The following is a 21,611-nucleotide window of genomic DNA, read 5'->3' as shown; positions in this document are numbered from 1 at the left end:
TATTCTCTATATGATCTAATGGCAATGAATTGTATAAAAAGTAGACACATCAGTGAAGGTGAAGGTGTATCTTTATCTTCCTGTTAAAAAACTATTTGGAAACCACATGCTTTGCTAAGAATGAGAAGTGTTGGCAAGATGAATCTACAGGTAAAGTTCTTACTCCACCAGAGTGGTGACCAGAGTTGGATTACCCTCACATTACAAGAATACATGCACATGCACAAGCACAAGCACACGCACACACACACACACACACACACATACATACACACACACACACACACACACTCACAAGAATACTTAATTAAAATTGAAAATAAATAAATAAATAAATAAATAAACAATGAGTAAGGTCGGTACAAATGCACAACGAAGCCCTATAGACAAGTTGTGGACATTCTCTAAAGTTTTAGCAAAATGACACCGAAAACCATGTCAGATGTTCAGCAATTAGGGTATAGTGTTCTTTCACAACGGCACATCCCATTTGACATTGGGAAAGGGATAATTATGCAAATTACATGATGATGATGATGATGATGATGTTGTAAAATACTTGAAAAGGCATTTGACTCAGAACCTTAGTGTAATTCCTATAATGACCTGGAAATTTAATGTTTGCTCCCAGTTATCAAAGAATACTCAAGGGTCCTATTATACATACATACAAGGCAGGTGTAGACACAGACTGTCACCAGAACTCTAAGATTTTGTATTGGCCACTCAGATGCTACAAAGATTGCAATTTTATATAACGTATTTTTTAATAGTCACATACTCTAATGAAATTATGTAAGGATATTAAAGCAATGTTTAGTCTCCCATTTTCACCATAACTGTAGCTCTAGAAAGTTAACATTACTGCAACTCTACAAAGTACATTATGCTGTTTTATTGGAACTATATTAGAGATTCAGATCATTACAAGCATTTAACTATATGAGAGTACCTTTGAACACATTCACTGGGTTGTCAAAGTGAGAATCAGAACTGTGGAACTCAAGTTTCCATCTTTATGACAACCAGTAGGCACCCTGATGAACATCCCTTTGGGGCAGTTGTTTATACTCTGTAACCATAAATATAGCTAATTCTAGAGAGTGACCACAACTAGCCATAGGATAATAAAACTACACTAACAGATTTTGCTGGCCTATTACCATCCTAGATCAGCTACATAGACTTTCCTACAGAAGTACACCATAAGGGGGTGTGTTCCAGAAATGATTTCAAATTGAAACGGTAGAATTTAATGAGTTTCAAACAATTTCATTCTCTGCCTTAATGTCACCACTTATGACTTTTATTCATATCCCTAAGTACAGATGGATTACCCAGGGAAAGAAAATTTAGCATTGCAGTTAGAAAAAAGGCAACAATGTCTAAGATGTCTAAAGTCCTAGTGCATGGTACAATTTTTAACCAATGGGCCTGAAATGTAGGCAAAAAAATATGCAAAGCAGGAAAATGCCCATCTGAAAAAAATATTATAAAAATAAGTAGGAACAGAAGGTGGAGACTTTGAAAAGGACTTGAAAGATAACATTTCTGTTAGAAGATTTGAATAATGTGATACCTCTGTTTTATATGTGCATATATATGTGCATATATATGAGAGAGTATTCTTATATGAATAAGTACATGCATGCAGAGACTCAATAGCATTCTTTGATTAAATTGGTTAGCTCCTAAACATGGGGGAAATTCAGCCAGCAGGAAAAAATGCAACTCAAGACAGGTAATATTTGTTAACTATAAACATTTTAAATTACTTCAAATTTTCTAAATTTAATAGTAGAAAGTTTCATAAACAAAATTGTATGTTTCTATTGTACATAAGAGTAACTGGATGATTGAAATGATGGATATTATTCTTAGCATTATGTTAAACCTGATTGAATTTAGTTATTTGAACCCAAAATACAGTATAAGAGTCAATATTTTTTTCTTTTGAGACAATGTCTCACAATGTTGGTCTCTCTGGCCTAGATTTATTGTATAGATTAGGCTGGCCTCCAACTCAGAGAGATCTACCTGCCTCTGCCTTCCAAGTGGTCCGACTAAAGGCATACACGATCACTCCCATATTGTTCCTATAATTTTTATTTTTTTAAGATTATAATAAAATAACATTATTCTCCCTCCCTTTTCTGTAACCACCACTTTACTATGAGTGAAATATTAATTTTATGGCTCTTGAGAGACTACACCTGAGCAAGCAGTTCAATCTTGGCATAATATATGCATCAAGAAATGTCTGTCCTCCCTATGAAGGAGGAAAGGCCGAGGTCCACTTGCTTTTAGCTCTCGATTGCCCCGACATCTACTTGCTTCTCACATTAACCTGGAGCATTAATTGGAGGCACCCGAGGATCGTAGGGTAGAGCAAGTTTCAGATAAAAACGTGGACAGAAGTAACTAAAAGGAAGTCTTCACACCCTGCTCTCTCAATCAAAAATACACTGTATAACACTAGTGCTCTTGGAGATTTTAAATGATTCTTCATGGTGCTAAGTTTTAAGAATGATAACATGGAGTAAGCAACAAATCCAGCACATAAGAACTCCAGACTCTTTCTTGACACCACAAATAGCGAACAGCAGGTGCATGCCTGAAGAAAACGGCACTGGTTAGACTCCTGACCTTCAACGAGGTAACCAGGGAGCTCGTGGTCTTCCTAGTTGTCTTTGTAAGACCAGAACGCCGGCAGAACTTGGGAGATTTCAACTCAGACATTCTCTGACTCCTAACTATGCTCATGTCTACTTTAAGTTGTGTTTGCCATAGCAACATTCTTGTGTAGTCTAGTTATAGGATTTTTCTTTTTTTTTCTTTTTTTTAAAAAATGTAACTGAAAATGAAATAAAAGATTTCAAGATCCCCAGAAGAACCCTGAGGATTTCAACAAAGAATTAGAGCAGGCCTAGGCTGCATGCGCACATTGCGGTCTTCAACTTCATCCAGGTAAAAATTTTGTAGAAACTCCGAGGATCATTTCATATAGGTAGAAGACCTGAAGAAAGCAACTAGCTTGTGTCAGTGACAAGTGAAAGACGGTAACTTAAACCAGGAATGTGTAAACTGAACATTTATAGTTTCATGAGCAACCTGAGTTAAACCTGGCCAGTGCTTCTCGAAGTAACCCCCAACACGGGAAACACTTTTGGTAGAATCCAGCCAGTAGCAGGGCATGAATAGCAGGGCTTTTTTGTTTGTTTGAAATGTGTTTTGCTCTGTTTTCTTTTTCTTCTTCTAGAACTTAATCAAAGAAGCCAGCTCATGGCAGAAGCTGACATTTGTGCTTCTAGTACCAAAAATTTCCCTCTGGTTCTCACGTGTCCCTCCGTGTGGCAAAAGGTGTTCACATATAAACTCACTGCACTTTGTCACGGGAATCACACCACTCATGGCTCATTAGCAAGGCATTCAAGACCATCTTTTTAAATTTTTTTTTTAATTTTTTTTCTATTTATTCTGGATACTGTTTTTACAAATATTTTCCCATTTTTCTAGGACCTTTTAATCATATCAAGTCAAGCCTGCTGGGATCCACGTCAGACTCAAACCTCAATAAGTACAGTACCATTAACAAGATCCCGCAACTCACTCTGAATTTCTCAGAAGTCAAAACGGAAAAAAAGAATACATCCCCTCCTTCTTCAGACAAAACTATTATTGCACCCAAGGTTAAAGAAAGGACACACAATGTGACCGAGAAAGTGACCCAGGTAAGATGCTATTTTACTATACATTTCAGCTGTGAGGTAGGCTATTTTCTGTACCTTGAAGCATATTTTTCTCTCTAATAAATAGTGGGAAGACATTTATCTCAACTCCTAAGGAAATAGATTAACAAAACTAACTACAATAATTTTTGTCTGTTACTAGGTTGACCAAAACTGAACTTAGTATTATATATTGCTCTGAGGTAATTACTGAGCTATTCATCAAACTTGGACATTTATTGAGTTTCTGTCAACTCTTACATTGTAAAACATTTTTAAAGAAATGTAATGGATATGTATATCGGAATTCTAGAGGTTTAATTGGGATTTCTTCCTAACCGTGACATTTCCTTTTGCATTGATTCCATTAAATTGAGTGGTGTGTAAACCGATGGAGGGGAAAGCTATCCGATATGACAAAACATTAGTGTGAAACAATGCATCTCACAGCAACAATATTTTATCATTTTTTCCAATAAATATTGCAACCTAAATTATGATAAAGAGGCGGTGTCCAAATGGCCTGACTCACCCCATAGAGAAAAAGAGTGTATGTACTTATTATGCCAAATACCCACCTAAGCTGTACCTTGCTTTTGCTTACAGTGCACTTACAATGTTAGGGATTCATGGCTCTAAAATTGTCACATAAGCAATTCCTCTACAAACCATTTAGTGTATTTGCCCAGCAAGTCTTGGTGTAAACAGCCCACAGTAAAAAAGGTAAATTTGACCTAAGCCCCTATTCTAAGCACTGGAAATTTTTATTGATAAAGAATTTTTTTTTCTGAATTGTAATTACCACAGGTAGTACTGCATAAAACCTCATACTAGTTGAGATACGTATGACAACACTATGCATTTGTTATGGTTGAAAGTGATCAACCAGTATTTGTGGAAGATGATAAAATGTGCACGCCCCTTGTGGTAACATCCCTAAGACGGACTCTCAAATTTGTATGGTAATGACGCAGGCTACTATTGGTCTTTCCTTCTTCCTAACTATCATAAGTAAAGTCAGTGTAATAGAGTTAAATGTTGGATTATTATAATTCATATTCTATTGACATCATCTTGGTAGCTTTGAATTTACTTGCAACTTTTATCTATCCCTTTAAAATTCTTTTATAAGTAGTAACTACTTTAGAGGTATATAGAAATGAAGAGACTTAAGAAGAAGTGGAAGCAATGTTAGCAATACTAGGGCCATGGCCATGCAAGTGGCATGAATGAGTAAAATTGGAAAAACAGCATAGCGAGCATGATGAAGACTGACCAAGAACTGTAGAGTGAGATTTCACAAACGTATTTCCAGCCAGCTGTAGTCAGGCAGGAATGTTTGACAAAATCTTCTCATCCCAAAAGACTAATGCAAGTTTAGAATCGAAAACAATATCTTCACTTTTAATAGTTGAAAAGTTAATTTGAATAATGCTATTGCATTCTTTTTTGGGTGCAAACAAAACAAATTCACCTTTGTATTGGATATTTTTTATTTATATTTCAAATGTTCAAATTTTCTGATCCCCCCATAGACACTCCTTATCCCATCATCCCTCCCCCTGCTTCTATGAGGGTGTTCCCCGACCCACCCACCCACTTCTGCCTCCCCGACATTCCCCTACACTGGAGCATCAAGCGTTCATAGGACCTTAACCTCTTTTCATCGAAGCATTTATGTGTTAGTTTGCGTCAAGGACCCATATCCTACCACACCTAGGCAATCCACTGCTCAAAGAAAGAGTGAGGCCAGCGTGGCTCTTGCTTTAAGATTTTGTTGTTTTTTATTTATCCTTTTACTTACTCACATTACATCCTGCTTACTATCCTTCTTCCCCCCAACTTCTCTGAGAAGGTGGGGGTGGGGGGGTTCCACAGGTATGTCCTCAGCCTGGCAGATGAAGTCTCTGGGAGGTTAGTTGCATCCTCTGCCACTGAGAGCAGACCTGGTAGCCCAGCTAGAACTTATCCCATGTACAGGCAACAGCTTTTGGGAGAGTCCCTGCTGTAGATGTTTGGGATCCACATGAAGACCATGATACTCTGTTATGCTTGCAGACAGGAGTCTAGGATGGCTGTCGTCTGAGAGTCTCCACCCAGCAGTGGACTCAGACAGATGAATCACAGGCTGGACCTAGGCCTCCCCACACATATATCGAATGTTTTATTTTAATCCTGGTGTAATGAAAACACAAGCAGATGTATACATAGCATATGAATTTGTTTGTAATGTCTGTTAGTAAAGACTCCAGGAACTCAGTTTATGGAGGACATAATTGTACTTTAAGACAAGGCTGATCCAAGAAGAAAAGAAGACTCGGAAGGGACCCTGAAGCTGGATCTCAAAAGTTATTTATCAAACTAGACAGTACGTGACATTTAAAGTCAGCGGTCAAATTAAGCAATCTCAAGTTTAACTCTTGTCTTTTACTGTATGACATGGAAATAATTAGAATTGCTTGTGTGGGAATAAGGCAAGGTTAAAAGCTGGCTCAGAGTTGGTCAGGTGAGATGGTGCCTGACTTTAATCCCAGCAACAGTAAGCAGAGGCAGTGGCTCTCTTTGAATTCCAGGCCGGCTAGCACAACGAGTGAGGCCCTATCTAAAAGCAAAGCTAAACAAACAGGCAAAACTCAGATTTGATATTAAATGACTATAATTATATGTGGAAAGTGTTCCTTCTGCTGCACATAACATGGAATGTGTTCACTCTAACTCTAACGTCTATTCATGTTTTGTTTTGTTTTGTTTTTTATGACTCTCCTTCTCCTCCTCTCTATATGTGAAGGCTCCCTGTCCTGGCTGGGTTTGTGTGTCAACTTGACATAGGCTGGAGTTATCCCAGAGAAAGGAGAAGTGGGGGGGTGCCTCCATGAGATCCAGCTGTGGGGCACTTTCTCGGTTGGTGATCAAGGGGGGAGGGTCCATTGTGGGTGGTGCCATCCCTGAGCTGGTAGTTGCTGGTTCTATAAGAGAGCAAGCTGATCAAGCCAGGGGAAGCAAGCCAGTAAGTAACATCCCCCCATGGCCTCTGCATCAACTCCTGCTTCCTGACCTGCTTGAGTTTCAGTCCCGACTTCCTTTGGTGATGAACAGCAGTATGGAAATGTAAGCCGAATAAACCCTTTCCTCCCCAACTTGCTTTTTGGTCATGATGGTTGTGCAGGAATAGAAACCCTGACTAAGACACTTCTTTTAACCATACCCTCGGGCCCTCCTAGAACAGAGGTAGAGTACACACCATCAATTGTCTGCTACAGGAAAGAAGGGAAGGCGGAAAGGTGAAAATGAAGGAACAAACTAGTTATCAAGGGAAGAGGGAGAATGCACATACAGACAAATCAACAAGGACAAAGTTATTCAACCACAGTAGTCCATTACATCTTCTGAGAACAAGTGGATTCCAAAACTCAAGAAAGGCAAGGCTGTGAAATTTCCCTTCTAGATGACTCTTTCTTCCTTCCTTCCTTCCTTCCTTCCTTCCTTCCTTCCTTCCTTCTTTCCTTCCTTCTTTCCTTTCTTTTTCTTTCTTCCTTTTCTTCTTTCTTTTCTTCTTTCTTTCTTTTGACAGGGTTTTTCTGTGTGATCCTGACTGTCCAGTAGCTCACTCTGGAGACGAGGATGACCTTTAACACAGAGATCTGTCTCCCTGAGATGAAAGGCCTGCGTCACCATGTCCAGTTCTAGATGATCCTTTACTAGAATTTTTTTTGGCAAATTGGTAAAGTGCCATCAAAAACAGATTTCATCAAAATAATTGTACAGTATTTTTAGATCTCATGCCTCATCTTTTAAATCCATGTGGCTTATATTTTTAGTTCCATAATGTTATGTACTGGTTTCAACATTACCATATCTTTTATACCACTTTTAAATGTTTGTGGAGCCCATTTCTTTTTTACTAAATATTATGGATTTGATATCTGGTTCATCCTCCTGCACAAGCAAGACAACCTGAATTTGATCCCAAAAAAACCACATAAAATAAAGGAGAGAACAAACTCCAAGAAGTTGTTCTCTGAGCTCCATGTGCTGCTGTGGCATGTTTGTGTCCACCCCTATACATATCATAAACTCATACAACAATAATAAATAAATATTTTAACAATATTTGGTTTATTTATGAAAAATTTTGTGCATACTTCATGTATTCAACATCATCATCATCATTATTATTATTATTGTTATTATACCCATTGATTCCATTTAATGCTGGCCATATTCTCATGGGTGTGAGGTAACCACTGGAGCATGGGCAATCTACCACTGACAACATTCCAAAGGGACTCCCCTTCCTCTAGCTAGGAATCAGCTGCCATTAGCTCTTCAGTTCTTGCTAATCTTGATCATGGGCAGGGTCCCATAGCAACTGTGAATTCAACTGTACAAGAACCATATCATATCTATAGGTCATCATTTCACAGTGTTCCTCCCCACCCTCCAGTTCTTACATCTCTTCTGTCTACTACAATGTCCCCTGAACCTCTGTGTGGGGTTTCATATATTACTCTCAGTTACTTGTTCTTAGCACTTGGAACAAGTATGGTCTTTTCATTAGCCTCTAACCAGTGCAGTTCAGAAACATTTTGATGGCTGGAGAAATGGATCAACAGTTAGAAGCATGTATTGCTTTACAAAGAACCTGAGTTTTGTTCACAGCACCCTATTAAGGAGACATACAACTACCTGTAACTCCAGCTCCAGAGGACCCAGGATTTTCTTCTAGCCTCCATGAGCACTGCACAATATGTATGTATTTCCTTACTTCCCATATATATATACACATAATTAAAAATAAAAATAAAGTCTCTTTTCATTGACAAAAAAGAAAATTCTCTGTCCAAGGTTTAAAGCAGCACAAATACCTAAACACACACACACACACACACACACACACACACACACACCACACACACACACGCGCACACACACACACACACACACACAAACTTTTGTCGTTAGAAAACGAGACTTTTGAGTATTGATTAGGTCATTGGTGTGTAGTCCTCATAGTTTAAAGACTATGAAATAGCTTCTGGGTCCTATTCTGTTATCACACAGAGACGTTTGTGCCTTCATCCAGCACTAAATCTTCAAGTGATATCATCTTGACTTCCCAGCCTTCAGAATTAAAAAAAACTAAACATTGACTATATACTGTTCAATTAGAGTACTCTGTATAATAGCAGTCCAAACAAAGAAAATAACTATCACTCAATGCATCTGAGGCCAACAAAAAAGGTTCATCTTTCCAAAAATTTGGACTATACCCTTCTTGCTTCCAAATTTCCCCAGGAAAACGCAGGAACAGGCTTCCAAAGGGAGCTATGAGGTTAACCATGTTTTGTAATAAGAATGTCCAGCAAATGCAAAGAAGTTTTGGAAGCAAGGAAGACTCAAAATTGCAATGGCCCTGATTCAGGACAGTTCTACAGTGGCACTTAATAACAAGTCTTCATTGTTGGCATGCCAAGACAAACAAGGCAAAGATCAAATACAAAAAACATTACCTGCCAATATACAACCTAACACTGCATTAAAATACCCGGAGTCTATCCTATGATTCTGAGACTATCCTGGTGTTTGGGGAAATTCTTACCCACAGATGTCTTTGAAATTTACATATTCATTTGATGCAACATCTTTTGTCTTCCTGTCACTAAAATGAGCTGGGTAATGAGCTAAAACTTTATTTCCTTAGTTAATCTTGGGAAAAGTCAGTGTCAGAAGATGATCAATATATAGGTTTTTGTCCAGTTGGCATTTTTTTTTTGGTCAATCTGGTGTGCTAATAGATTTACATAAGGTGCTTTCTTCAGAGAAGCCAAGCTTTTGTTCACTAATAATTCAACAGTGGATTTTAAATATTCCTTAGCAAACCAACAATAGAGCAGCAGGCATCACCAGAATGGGATATAAGTGAAAAAACAAAAACAAACAAACAAACAAACAAATAAAAAACCCAGTATTTGCCCATGCTGCTTGTCTCCCAGTCTCCTATACACAGAGTTAGAATTGACTGGCCAGTTGTTTTTCTTCCCAGCTAGATGAGTTTCTTTGCAGAAGAATGTCTGTTGGTACCCACTCCATTATCCATTTTTTTTGACGAAATTATTTACTCATTCGACAAGAATTTGCTTGTCGAATGTAACATCCTGGGGATTTAGATTTATAGGAAATATCCTTACCTTGGAGAAGGAAGCAGACAAGTATATTACATAGGTGTTATAAGGCAGTTTGAAAAATTACATCACAGGCACAGACAAGATACAGAGGGTTTTAGGAAAGGAACCCTTCCCTGTGTTGAGGCTGAGAGATGATAGTTAAGCAATGCAACCTGTTATCCTAGTTATGCGGAGGTTTGGGAAGCTTCCAGTGTTTTGGAATAAGAATCTGGAGTGTGTTACATGTAAAATCAAAACTATAGGATGGAAGATGATTGCTGGTGTCACTAGTGCTAGTATAGTAAATGACAGAGCTGAGAGGTAAAGAAGCAGACTATACTCAATCTGACTCTTAGCCATGCTTTCTTCTTGAATTTGCTCATCACCTAAGAAAAGCAAGATCCACAGAAGTGGATTCTCATAGTCAACTATTGGGTGGAACACAGGGCCCCCAATGGAGGAGCTAGAGAAAGTACCCAAGGAGCTGAAGGGGGCTGCAACCCTGTAGGTGCAACAACAATATGAACTAACCGGTACCCCCTGAGCTCGTGTCTCTAGCTGCATATGTAGCAGAAGATGGCCTAATTGGCCATCATTAGGAAGAAAGGCCCCTTGGTCTTGCAAACTTTATATGACCCAGCACAGGGGAAGGCCAGGGCCAAGTAGTGGGAGTGGGTAGGTAGGGGAGCAGGGGCGGGGGGTGGGTATAGGGAACTTTCGGGATAGCATTTAAAATGTAAATAAAGAAAATAATAATAATAAAAAAATAAAAAAAAGAAAATTGGAAAAAAAAAAGAAAAGAAAAGCAAGATCCCCAGATGCACCCTCATTCTAGTAATGATCACAGATGGTGATCTCGTGACAAATGCCTTCTATCTTCAAGAATCCATAGGATTCCCAAAGAAAAAAAGGACCCTGGTCAGCCTGTATGTGTGTGGTGGTCATCCTTGTAGTAAAACATAGTTCTTTGATGAGAGCAACCCATGAAAATGTAGTGGAGTAGAAAAGACTCTGCTGAAGAAGCACCAAATAGCAGTGGATCATCTCAAGGATGGAAATAAGCAATCAAATTAACAGTATCACTGATACTGAAATGGACATAAAATACAAATATGTTAAATGCTGGGCAAATTCTAAAACATAGAAGTATAAAACCCAGATCAATGGTATAATACTAAAACATGCAGTAGAATTCCATAAGGGAATTACACCTAGTATGCCGACAGAGGGTATTATTAACTAACTGGAGAACCACTATATAACACTATAGAATAATACCATGGGCAAGAGAAAATATGATAAGTACTATAAAATGACTTTCAAGAACTAAAGAGAGTCTTCAGTCTCCTTCAAATCAAAATTGGACAAAATGTCTGTTGTTTATGAAGAGTTTCTGAGGAGTTTAATGGAAATCCCCATAGATGTTATCAGAAAATAAGATGTAAGATGGATGAGGACATGATCATCTAGAGAAAGCATGAAATATATTATTAGTCCTCAAGATTTTCTTTGTAGATCTACTGAAGAAAATTGGATTTAACTAATCACAAAAAGATTTAGGTCACAGTAAGAAATTTGTCAGTGTTTAAAAGTCCATATAATCACCGGGCACAGGTCTTTAGTTGCCAGGACTGGGGAGACAGAGACAGGCAGACCTGGTTGACAACTGGTGGATCTCTGTGAATCCTAGGTTGGCATGATCTACATAGTGATTCTTGAACAGTCACAGCTATGTAGAGAGACCCTGTCTCAAAACAAAACAATAAAAACATTCTTGTAATCATTAAACCATCTATGTAGGTTTTAAGCCAAAGTAGATTTCTAGTGTTCAACAGTCACTGTATGTTATTGGTATGAAAATTAAAATTATGGTAAATTTAATAAGAGCTGACAGTGATCAATAGTTTGCTATTTCAGGGAGCCTGTGATAAATTGTTTATGGCTTACCAAGTTTAATCTACATAATAGCTAGTTAGCAGTAGTATTATGCCCATTTCGTAGGGGACATGAAAGAATTTGTGTAGGACACATAGTGAAATATAGAAGTCCCCTTCCACCCAAGGTCATCTGACTCTCTAAGCGACTGCCTCAGTTTCTTAACTGCATTCTATGGTTCCATTATTTCTATTTTTGTATGCTGAATCAAATCAGAAGCCATCATGGCAGTTGGCTATGCATTAAATATGTCTTTAGGGTTGACTTTCATACTTAGAACAACGTTAAACACTCAGACAGGCAAGGCTACAGAAGCAGGGACAGAGTGCTGAATGCTTTCTGTGAGTCTTTAACACACCTTGGCAGAGAAGCTCATTTCCCTCATCACTGGCTAAAGTTCACATCCATCTGTTTAGGCTATGTTTATATCATGATCGTAGGTTTTGGATTTTGTTTGTGTGCTATAGTTTATGAAAACTGAGGTGACAGTGGCATTACTGACAGAAAAGAGCCCAAAGATGAAAGCATTTTACTTTTTATTGAAATTTATACAATACAAATTTATGCATAATATTTCACTCTCAACCAATGACTTCAAAGGAACTATTTATAAGTTAGCCTGATTTATAATGGAGGGATTTTAATGCTAACATTAAACTAACATTTATTTAATACTGTTAACCAATACTTAAAATTATCATCTTGGAATATGCCATACAAAGTTTCTTAACCCATTTATCATTCTCTCATCTCATGTAAATACTAAACTTTCATCAATGATAATCTTTTTAAAAATTAAAAAATAAAAATTTTTTTAAAAAGCTCTCCCTCCCCCCCACCCCCATCACGTGGCCATGGACAGCCTCTCTCTTTCTACCTTCTTTCCTTTCTCCCTGCCTGTACTGGCTAATTTTGTGTCAACTTGACACAGGCTGGAGTTATCACGGAGAAAGGAGCTTCAGTTGGGGAAATGCCTCCAGGAGATCCAGCTGTAAGGTATTTTCTCAATTAATGATCAAGGGGGAGGTCCCCTTGTGGGTGGTGCCATCTCTGGGCTGGTAGTCTTGGTTCTATAAGAGAGCAGGCTGAGCAAGCCAGGTAAAGAACATCCTTCCATGGCCTCTGCATCAGCTCCTGCTTCCTGACCTGCTTGAGTTCCAGTCCTGCTTCTTGGTCATGATGTTGTGAAGGAATAGAAACCCTAACTAAGACACTGCCTTTATACAATAAAACTCTAAAACCATAAAAAATAAAATATAAAAAAGTCTTAAAGACAGAGTCATTTTGTATACAGCACTGTTTTTCAATAATGCTGTTAAGTTAAAATTGTACTTGAAATTCTAATTAACAACACTATTTTAACACATTATTCTTCATAATTTGAAGTTTTAAAATAAAAAGTTCACAATACTTATGCCAGGTGGTTAATGTGTTTTTTCTAAACTCCTTTTTGTATCTAAATACATTTAAATATCATGTAAGCTTTGACAGAACTGAACAGATCATCTTGAACTGCCAGAAATAGCAATAATCAGAAAATTACAAATTAAGTTTGAAATGCAACACAGGAGGAAAGATTGCTTCCAAATACTGCCAATTGATATGACATTTGTTTTGCATCCCTTATCTTTCTGTTATTTATAGAAGACCATCAACTTTGGCTAAGCAGAAAAGAAATCCCCATCCAATGTTTTCTCCATATTCTGGGCATGGTTGATAAACTAGCTGTATAAATGCACACTGAAATGAAAACAGTATATCTGGACTTTGCAGGAAAGCGTAAAGCACACTGAACAGAGATTCCACATCTGTGAGTACTTATTAAGTGTAAGCCAGGGTTAGGTGGGATCGCTACTGCTTTCCTTTTATATTTGAGTTAATTCAAAACTTTGATACTGAAAAATACCAGATTAGGATCTCAAGCTTTTTCTCATAGTCAATATACTCTACAGTTTAAATAATGATGAGGTATAGAACAAAAGCAACTAAATATTTTATTAGTAATTATCTTCTGTAAGTATTACTATATTATACATACATTAAAAATAAATAAGGCTGTTATTTTTAAAAAGCAAAGATGAAAAATTTTTTAAAGCAACAAATTAATTTTGTTTATTCTCATTACATCCTATATCTATGCCTAAAATCACTTAATAATCTCTATCCTAACAAAATATATCTTCACTTTAGTAAAAGTACTTTATTTATCTCAATATTCACATTTATACAGTTTTGATAATGAAGGAAAACCTTGTAAACCACTAAATAACAGCCATAGCCTTCGGTAAAGCATTCATGCATAACTGCTTAAAAAAAGAAAAAAAGCAAACTCCTGTTTGGTTTTGTATATTCACAGATTTAGAAGGAAGAAAAGAAAAATAATGTCATCCTCTTTAGAAGTTGGGTCACCAAAGGACACACACACACACACACACACACACACACACACCCATGCGCGCACGCGCCCACGAGTGGTCAGAAGAAATTGGTGAAAATAATTTTGCTTAGGGTTCACAGCAAAAGCCAGGTTGCCATGGCGACTAAGGCACAGACAAACGTGGATCTGTCGCCAAGATGGTTCAGTTCTTCTATCCCCTTCTGCCCTCCATTTACCACGAGCTTTGAGATGAAAGTCAGATCCTAGAACAGAAAGGAAGTGCAGAAGCAAAGCTCTCTGCTCATTTGCTCTTGTAATGTAGGGGTTTTGACAAGCACAGTTCAAAGAGACTTACCTAATGAGAGCGGGAGAGCAGGCCAGGCAGTTGGTTTTCCATGTTTTATGGGATGAGGACTAAGCTAAGAATTATTATCAGATGAGAACATCCCAGAGCATAGATAGTATTTCCAAACACATAGCTAATGGCTCAAAATGTTAGGTGGCCATGAACTATTCTTTGATTTAAAATGTGAGTCCACATACAGAAATATGTTTAAATCTAAAATAGGAAAGTGAAACAATTGATGTAGGAAGCTTCTTGGTGATCCTGGTATTAATATAGCTTTCTCCTAATTCTATTTCTCTTTATTGTAAAGACCTCATTTCCAGAAGAAAAATCTATGATGAGATCACAATTACCTCCAAAACTTAACTGTTGCTGAATAATTCATTTTAAAAAATAGATAGTTTAAAATTTACAGAAATTTAAATTTCTCTGACCCAGAGGTTTTTTGAGATTTTTATGTCAAAGAATTCATGTAGAGTCCCTCTACCTCCCCCTCTGTACATCCTTCTCCCTTATAGGTATTTAATGGTGATGGGAGCCTGAGGATTCTTAATTCTAAAGAAGCTTTATCAGTCATTGCAGCATCCACTTCCATATTATTAAATAAGACAAACTTGGGAAACACGGGCATAGCCCACTCTTTGTCCTACAGTTGAAGCCAAAAAGAGAATCTGGCAGACTGCTGCATTTTGAGTGTCTTCCATTGTTTTGAGCAGTTTATCTCTTCATGTGATTTCCAATGAAAAGGATGAGCCATACAACCGTCTGATATTGCTCTTACAGCATCTCTGAATAAAAATTAAAAGGCGCATCAGTTCTCATTTCAGTAACCCTGTGTATATTCTCTCTCTAGAGACAACTTCAGAGCTGTTGATGCCACCAGCCCCTCTAAGAAGCATGGGATAGCTTGCCTATGTCTGGGTTCTGTACAGTCTTCCCCAAGACAGTAGTCTCACATTCTTTACATAGACAAACACCATTTCCTTCTCTGTCTTAAATATTCCTATTACAGGTACATGCATGTTTGAAATCTATTTCTATAGACTCCGAAGTAGAAAGGGAGAATAGAATATATGATACAGAGTAATTAATAGAGACACAAGAGTCTTAAATCTCTTTATGAGGGATCATGGCGAAAGCTGACCTGCTGACTACAGAAGCTAGAGAGATGACTCCTTCCTTCTGTGTCCACTTCTCTGTTTAGTGATAATTGTTGATGGTACTAAAAGTGTCATTTTAATAATCTTGATAAAGGTGAATAGATTGTGGTTGGAGGTATTTCCTAGTCCAGTTTGTCTCTTGTTCCTGATTTATTGGTCTTCCATTTATTTTCCAAGGTGGCAAAAAGATAAAAGGCAAAATATCCATCCGTTAGGTCTAGTCCTTTGTATTCATGGATCTTCTTTGTTGTATGTGAGATGCAGTCTATATGACAAGTCCACATACCACATCAGGAGCAAGTTTAGGGCAGAGTACTGATGCTGAGTAATAGCGAGTAAACAGAATCCGAAAGGGAATCAAATGAATGTAATAAAAACACTGGTGCCGCTTCTTTGACTGCCAACTGTCGCCTCAGCTGATCCACACCGTTTTAGAAATATGATTTGTCCTCTGTAAATTGTGTTCATTGTTCATAAAATTCTTCTGAAAGTCAGTGGTTTCTCACCCTCAAAATTTCTACTTGCAAACACCTGAGGTACTTAAAATTCCATTCTCTTTCCCTCTCCCTCCTCCCTCCATTTCTCTTTCCTTACCTTTCTCCCTCTCATCAGATGTTACTAACTCACTTTGTCTTTTAAATAAAGACTTCTCTCTGCCCCACACACTTGAACAAATGCCTCCTGGTAAATACCATGATGCCTTTAGTTTTAGTAACTGGCCAGCATGGACATGAGAACTCAGTACAAAGCTAACTGAAAAGGTATTTTGCGAAGCATGAGTATAACTTCTGGTCAACACAACCTATTATCTGAAAATAATTGAAAAGTAATGATATTGTCTACTTGTCAATTGCAACTTTGTATTTTATATTGTTCTGGAACATGAGGCCTTTAATTATTGGTTTTATATGTCATATATCCACATTTCAATCAACAGTTATAAGGTCAGGAGAGTAAAGCTTCAACCAAGTAATATGAAAAAAAAAAAAAGAGTCAATATCACGTTTTATATTTGATTACCTACAATGAATATAAATAGGCTACTGACAGTGTTCATAATATTCTGAGTATCTTCCTAAAAACTGATTCTTCAAAGTGAATTTGCATTAGAAACAAAATTACTCCTTAGCATCCCCACGGAAGAAAGGAGAGTCATGGGTGGAGCTGAGTGGATGCAGTCCCTCATTTGGGGTCCTTTTCCATTTGTAATCCTCATAGCTTTCTGTTTAAGTTCAAGGGAATCAACCCTGAAGTGGATTCCTCGGTTCCCTTTTCCTTCATTGAGTTATCTTCTTTGGCACAGCTCACTGTCAAGAAGAGAATCACCCCACACCATACGAATAAATTAGTTAACATCCACATCTCTTTCCCACCCACTAGTAATACTAAATTAGCTGATTGAAAAATATAAAATTCCAGAATGAAATTTGAGATCTTAGTTGAGAAATTGCCATTCATTCTATAACATTTTACTTTCATTTCCTTAGTTTATAAAAACTTAATTCCTTATTAATTAAGATTCCATCTCCCTCTTCAGCCCCAGAGAATAAATTCAGAACATAATTACTGGTGCATAAGAGTTCCTGGAATTTTCAGTTACAACAGGTGAAAATTAACTTGCTAATAGCCGGAATGTAATTATATTCTGTTGACAGTTAGCATTCAGAATATGTCCCTGAAAGTATCAAGTACAGATGTTAAAATTTACAGTGAAACTGTTATAGACATATAGCTACCCAGTATAGGAAGGAAAGACTCCAGATTAATTTGTAAAGATTAGTAGAACCTACTTCTGAAACACTTTCAATTTCCCAGGGTTTGGTAGCCATAGGAAACACCACACATCAGTAATACCATTCTCTTCTCTTGCTCTGGTTTAATGCTTAGCCTGAGTGACCTGGTGCACCTTGAATCTAGCTCAACCAGGAAACTTAATGTGGCTGTTTCCAAGTATTAGCATTGTTTGCAGCCCTTATTCCCAACACAACTTTTTTTTTTTTTTAGTAATAGGCTAACTCCTTTGTTTAACTTTATTTAAACTTTGTATAACTTTTGCCCACTTGAACCCACTTTAATGTAGCATGTAGAATCAACTCTTCTTTTGGTCCTGAAACACAAACATATACACATGCTGAAGTGGATGCTTACATCTATCTCACCTCAAAGTATTCTTACATGACCCAGGCTGTTTGTCCCTCTTGCCTGTCACTACTCTCTGGCTTCTCGTCAACAAAAATGTAGGGCACTCCAACAGTCCTCTTTGGCCTTTGTCCTGATGATGAGAGGACTACAACCTTGGGTTTTGCTTATTGTTAGGTTAACAACATCATGTCCTTCTCTCTATCAAATCTGTCCTATTTCTGAGGTCTAGATCCAAGTACATTTGTCAAGCTTCACAGTTTGTACCAAATTTCTAGTGTCCAAAGAATTTTCTTTTGATTTCATATCTTCTACAGCTTATATCCATGATAGGTTATATCTATTTGTAGATGGCTAGAGGGTGATAATGATGGGAAATAAACAGGTAAATACATGGATAAAATCATATTAGGTAATTTACCTGTATTTATATTCATGCTGAATCATTTTCATTTCCTTATCAATACCTTGAGTGATAGGATTATAATTTGGAGATAACTTAATTTCTGGGGTGCCATTCCTTTTTAATTCTTGAGATTATAATCTAATTCCATTATGTTTATTCCTTCCCTTTCTCCCCTCTAGACCAGCGGTTCTCAACCTGTGTGGACCCTTTCATAGAGGTCAGATATCAGATAGCCTACATATCAGATATTTACATTATGACTCATGACAGTAGCAAAAGTACAATTGTGAAGTAGAGATGAAATGATTTTATGCTTGGGGGTCACCACAACATGAGGACTTGTATTAAAGAGCCACAGCATTAGGAAGGTTGAAAACAACTGCTATAAATCCTTTGATACATTCCTTTCCTCACCTGCCTTTTAAGAGCATGGTCTCTTTTATATTTTCACTAATTGATATTGCATGCACATGCATGCACACATACAAATGCATGCACGCATGCACACACAAAATCCCATACACATTCATTCACACAAAATATGTTTCTAAATATAAACTGGTAAGTCTATAAAATACTACCTGTATCTATATGTTTTTGAGTCTGACCAGTTGACACTGAACAATCAATTGGTGTGCTTTTCTATGGGAAGGCCACCTCTCCTATACCCAGGTTTCCTTAGTTGTCTGCATAGTTCTTCGTATAGGGTTGAGGCCTTGTGAAAACTTGTCAAGTTTGTCATAATACCTTTAAACACATAGCCCAAAAAACTCAACATAGTACTCATTCATCAATGAATAATAAAATAACCATGGTATCACAGTGCATAGTATAGTCCTGACAATCATGGGAAAGTATAAAGGTAAAGTAAAAAAATCATATTTCTATTCATATAATCTTTACTAAATTATAGTAAGTAGACTCAATAAGAGGCATATAAGTTAGTTCTGCTGATGACTTTATTGATTTTTGTCTTTATATTCTTCTTGTTACCAGTGAGGAGAGCCATAAAATTAGCAAAAGCACTATTCTTTATAAGCATCTTAGATAAACCTAATTTTAGGAGAATAGTAGGCTAAGCCTCGGGGTCTTTCTGTTATCAAATGTATGATACAGGACCACAGTCTTCTTCATTGTCCATTCTATCTTTTCTTATATTTCTAGGTTGTAAGATAGTACAAAATCTTCCCCATTATAGACACTCAATGAATCATTAGTTTCAGTTCATGAGCAAAACAAAGTCTAGCTGTCTCTAGAGTGTTCTCTGCAAACAAGGTGTTTCACTGTAAATGCTGGTTACAGCGCTGTGACAAACCACTGCCATCTAGTTGGCTAGACAAAAGCAGAAAACGTAATAGAACATATGTCCAAGTAAGGCAAAGTTATAGTTTGACAGACAGTGGACTCTCATGAACAGACAGGAAAATTTAGTCTAGCATTCCAGAGGAAGTGGTATTCACAGTGAACCATGAAGAAGGGAAGAAGGTGGAAGACTCTAGCCGAATGTAGGCCTCAGCAGGGAGAATTCAAAGCTGATAGGAGCACAGAGAGATGGGAGGTACTATGGAAAAGGTAGCACATGACAGCTACTCTTTGGACCAAGTTTCTCTTTCTGATCTCCTATTTTCTTCTCTGGTACCCTTAGAAACTCCTTGCTCTACAAAATAACACACTTCCATGTTGTTTTTTCTCTCCAACACATCCCGTCCTTACACATGGCCTCCTGATAGATTATTTAGATGTCTTAACTTAGTGAATTGTAAGTGTACTTTCTTTTCCTCTTTATTTCATCAATTCTTGGAGAACATCATACCATTTGATAATATTCAGCTTCTAGCTCCTCCAAGATCCATTCCCTTTGTGTACTCAGTTATGGGTTGTTTTTGTTTTTGTTGTTGTTTGTTTGTTTGTTTGGTTGGTTGGTTTCTAAGACCATTCAGTTCAGCTGGCACCTTCCATCATCTAGTATCTGTCACTTGACAATAGCTCCTTAGCTAGGAATGGTACCACATACTGCATACCCTCTTTCTCTTTCCAGGCTGGGATTTTGTCTTGCTTCCCATTGTAATTCCAAGAAGTGGGAGTGGGTGGGTAGGGGAGCAGGGGCAGGGGGAGGGTATGGGGAACTTTCGGGATAGCATTTGAAATGTAAATAAAGAAAATATCAAATTTAAAAAAAAAAAAAAAGATGTCTACAAAAAAATTCCATGTTTCCCTAAGGCTGCTAATTTGATTGAAGTATTTCATATAAAAACCTGCATGAAAAATAGGATTTTATTCTCAGTGGGATGTGTCTGCATCAAGAAGAAGAAACTCATTAACTCAAATGAAGATTTTTTTTTTTTTTTATTCACAAGAACGTGGAAAAAGGAGGGAACATTTAAGATGTAAAAGGAAAGATACATTTCAGAAAAAAAGCTTTTCAGTTCTGTTGACAGGACCTCAGGTTGTCTGTGTCTCGACCTTCTTTAGGTACATTTAATATCACTGTCAAATTAGCATTTCTTTACCTTTAGGAATTAAGTAAATCAGTCTTCTCTGAGAAAAATTAGTATTTCTCAAAATTCAAATCACATTTATGAATTTATTGGGCTGCCTCTGTTTACTGAACATCGAACTATTTACAATACAGGCCGCATTCAGAACACTAAGAAAATGTGTACATAGCATACATATCTATTTAAATAGTAGTATTTCAATATTTCTTGTGTTTGAAAAGCAGAATTCCTATTTTAAGTAAAGTGAACTCAGTTTTTAGCACTTAATTTAGTGCCTGCCTTCGACTACAGGTTTTCTTTTCTTTCCTAATGTCCTCAAATAGATTCATTAAAACCTTGGGAAATGCTGGGATCCTTTGAGACATGTTTCACTACAGAATACCAGGTTAACTTTTCCAAACCTTCCAATACAATCCAGGATGACATTGACATGAGTAGAAATTAAAATAAGTTCCTCCACTTATCTCAAAGCTATGTCTGCATTTAGTTTTGTTCTTTTCAAAAAAAATCACTCTAAGAGATGAGTCTAACAAAAAAGTCAAGAGAAGGTCATTGGTGGGGAATCTTGACAAGCCTTCATTAAAAGCACATCCAAGTGAATAGAAAAGTCACTTCTCTCTAGTTCTTGACATCCTGTCATACTCTCCAGTGATGTAATCATAAACAACACACACACATGCACACACACATACACACACATACATACATACACACACATGTACACACATAAATACACATGCACACACACATACATACATACACATGCGCACACACATACACACATATGCACACACATATACATACATACACACACATGTACACACATAAATACACATGCACACACACATACATACACAT

The 21,611-nt window shown here is 37.2% G+C and overlaps 1 protein-coding gene across 6 annotated transcripts in view; it reads left to right on the top strand.

Moving 5' to 3' along the window:
* The window catches only part of Kcnh7 (potassium voltage-gated channel subfamily H member 7), a 452,259-nt gene that overhangs the window by 324,513 nt on the left and 106,135 nt on the right, over window positions 1-21,611 (top strand). For all 6 annotated transcript variants that reach the window (XM_021193570.2, XM_029536503.1, XM_021193568.2 and 3 more), the window contains one exon: window positions 3,517-3,731. In XM_021193570.2, the coding sequence (XP_021049229.2) occupies window positions 3,517-3,731 (215 nt within the window). The remainder of the gene's footprint in view (window positions 1-3,516; window positions 3,732-21,611) is intronic.

The sequence above is a fragment of the Mus pahari genome, chromosome 3 (genome assembly GCF_900095145.1).
Source record: "Mus pahari chromosome 3, PAHARI_EIJ_v1.1, whole genome shotgun sequence".
NCBI lineage: Eukaryota > Metazoa > Chordata > Mammalia > Rodentia > Muridae > Mus > Mus pahari.
The sequence above is the reverse complement of the archived record's forward strand: the minus strand, read 5'-3'. Positions and strand labels throughout refer to the sequence as shown.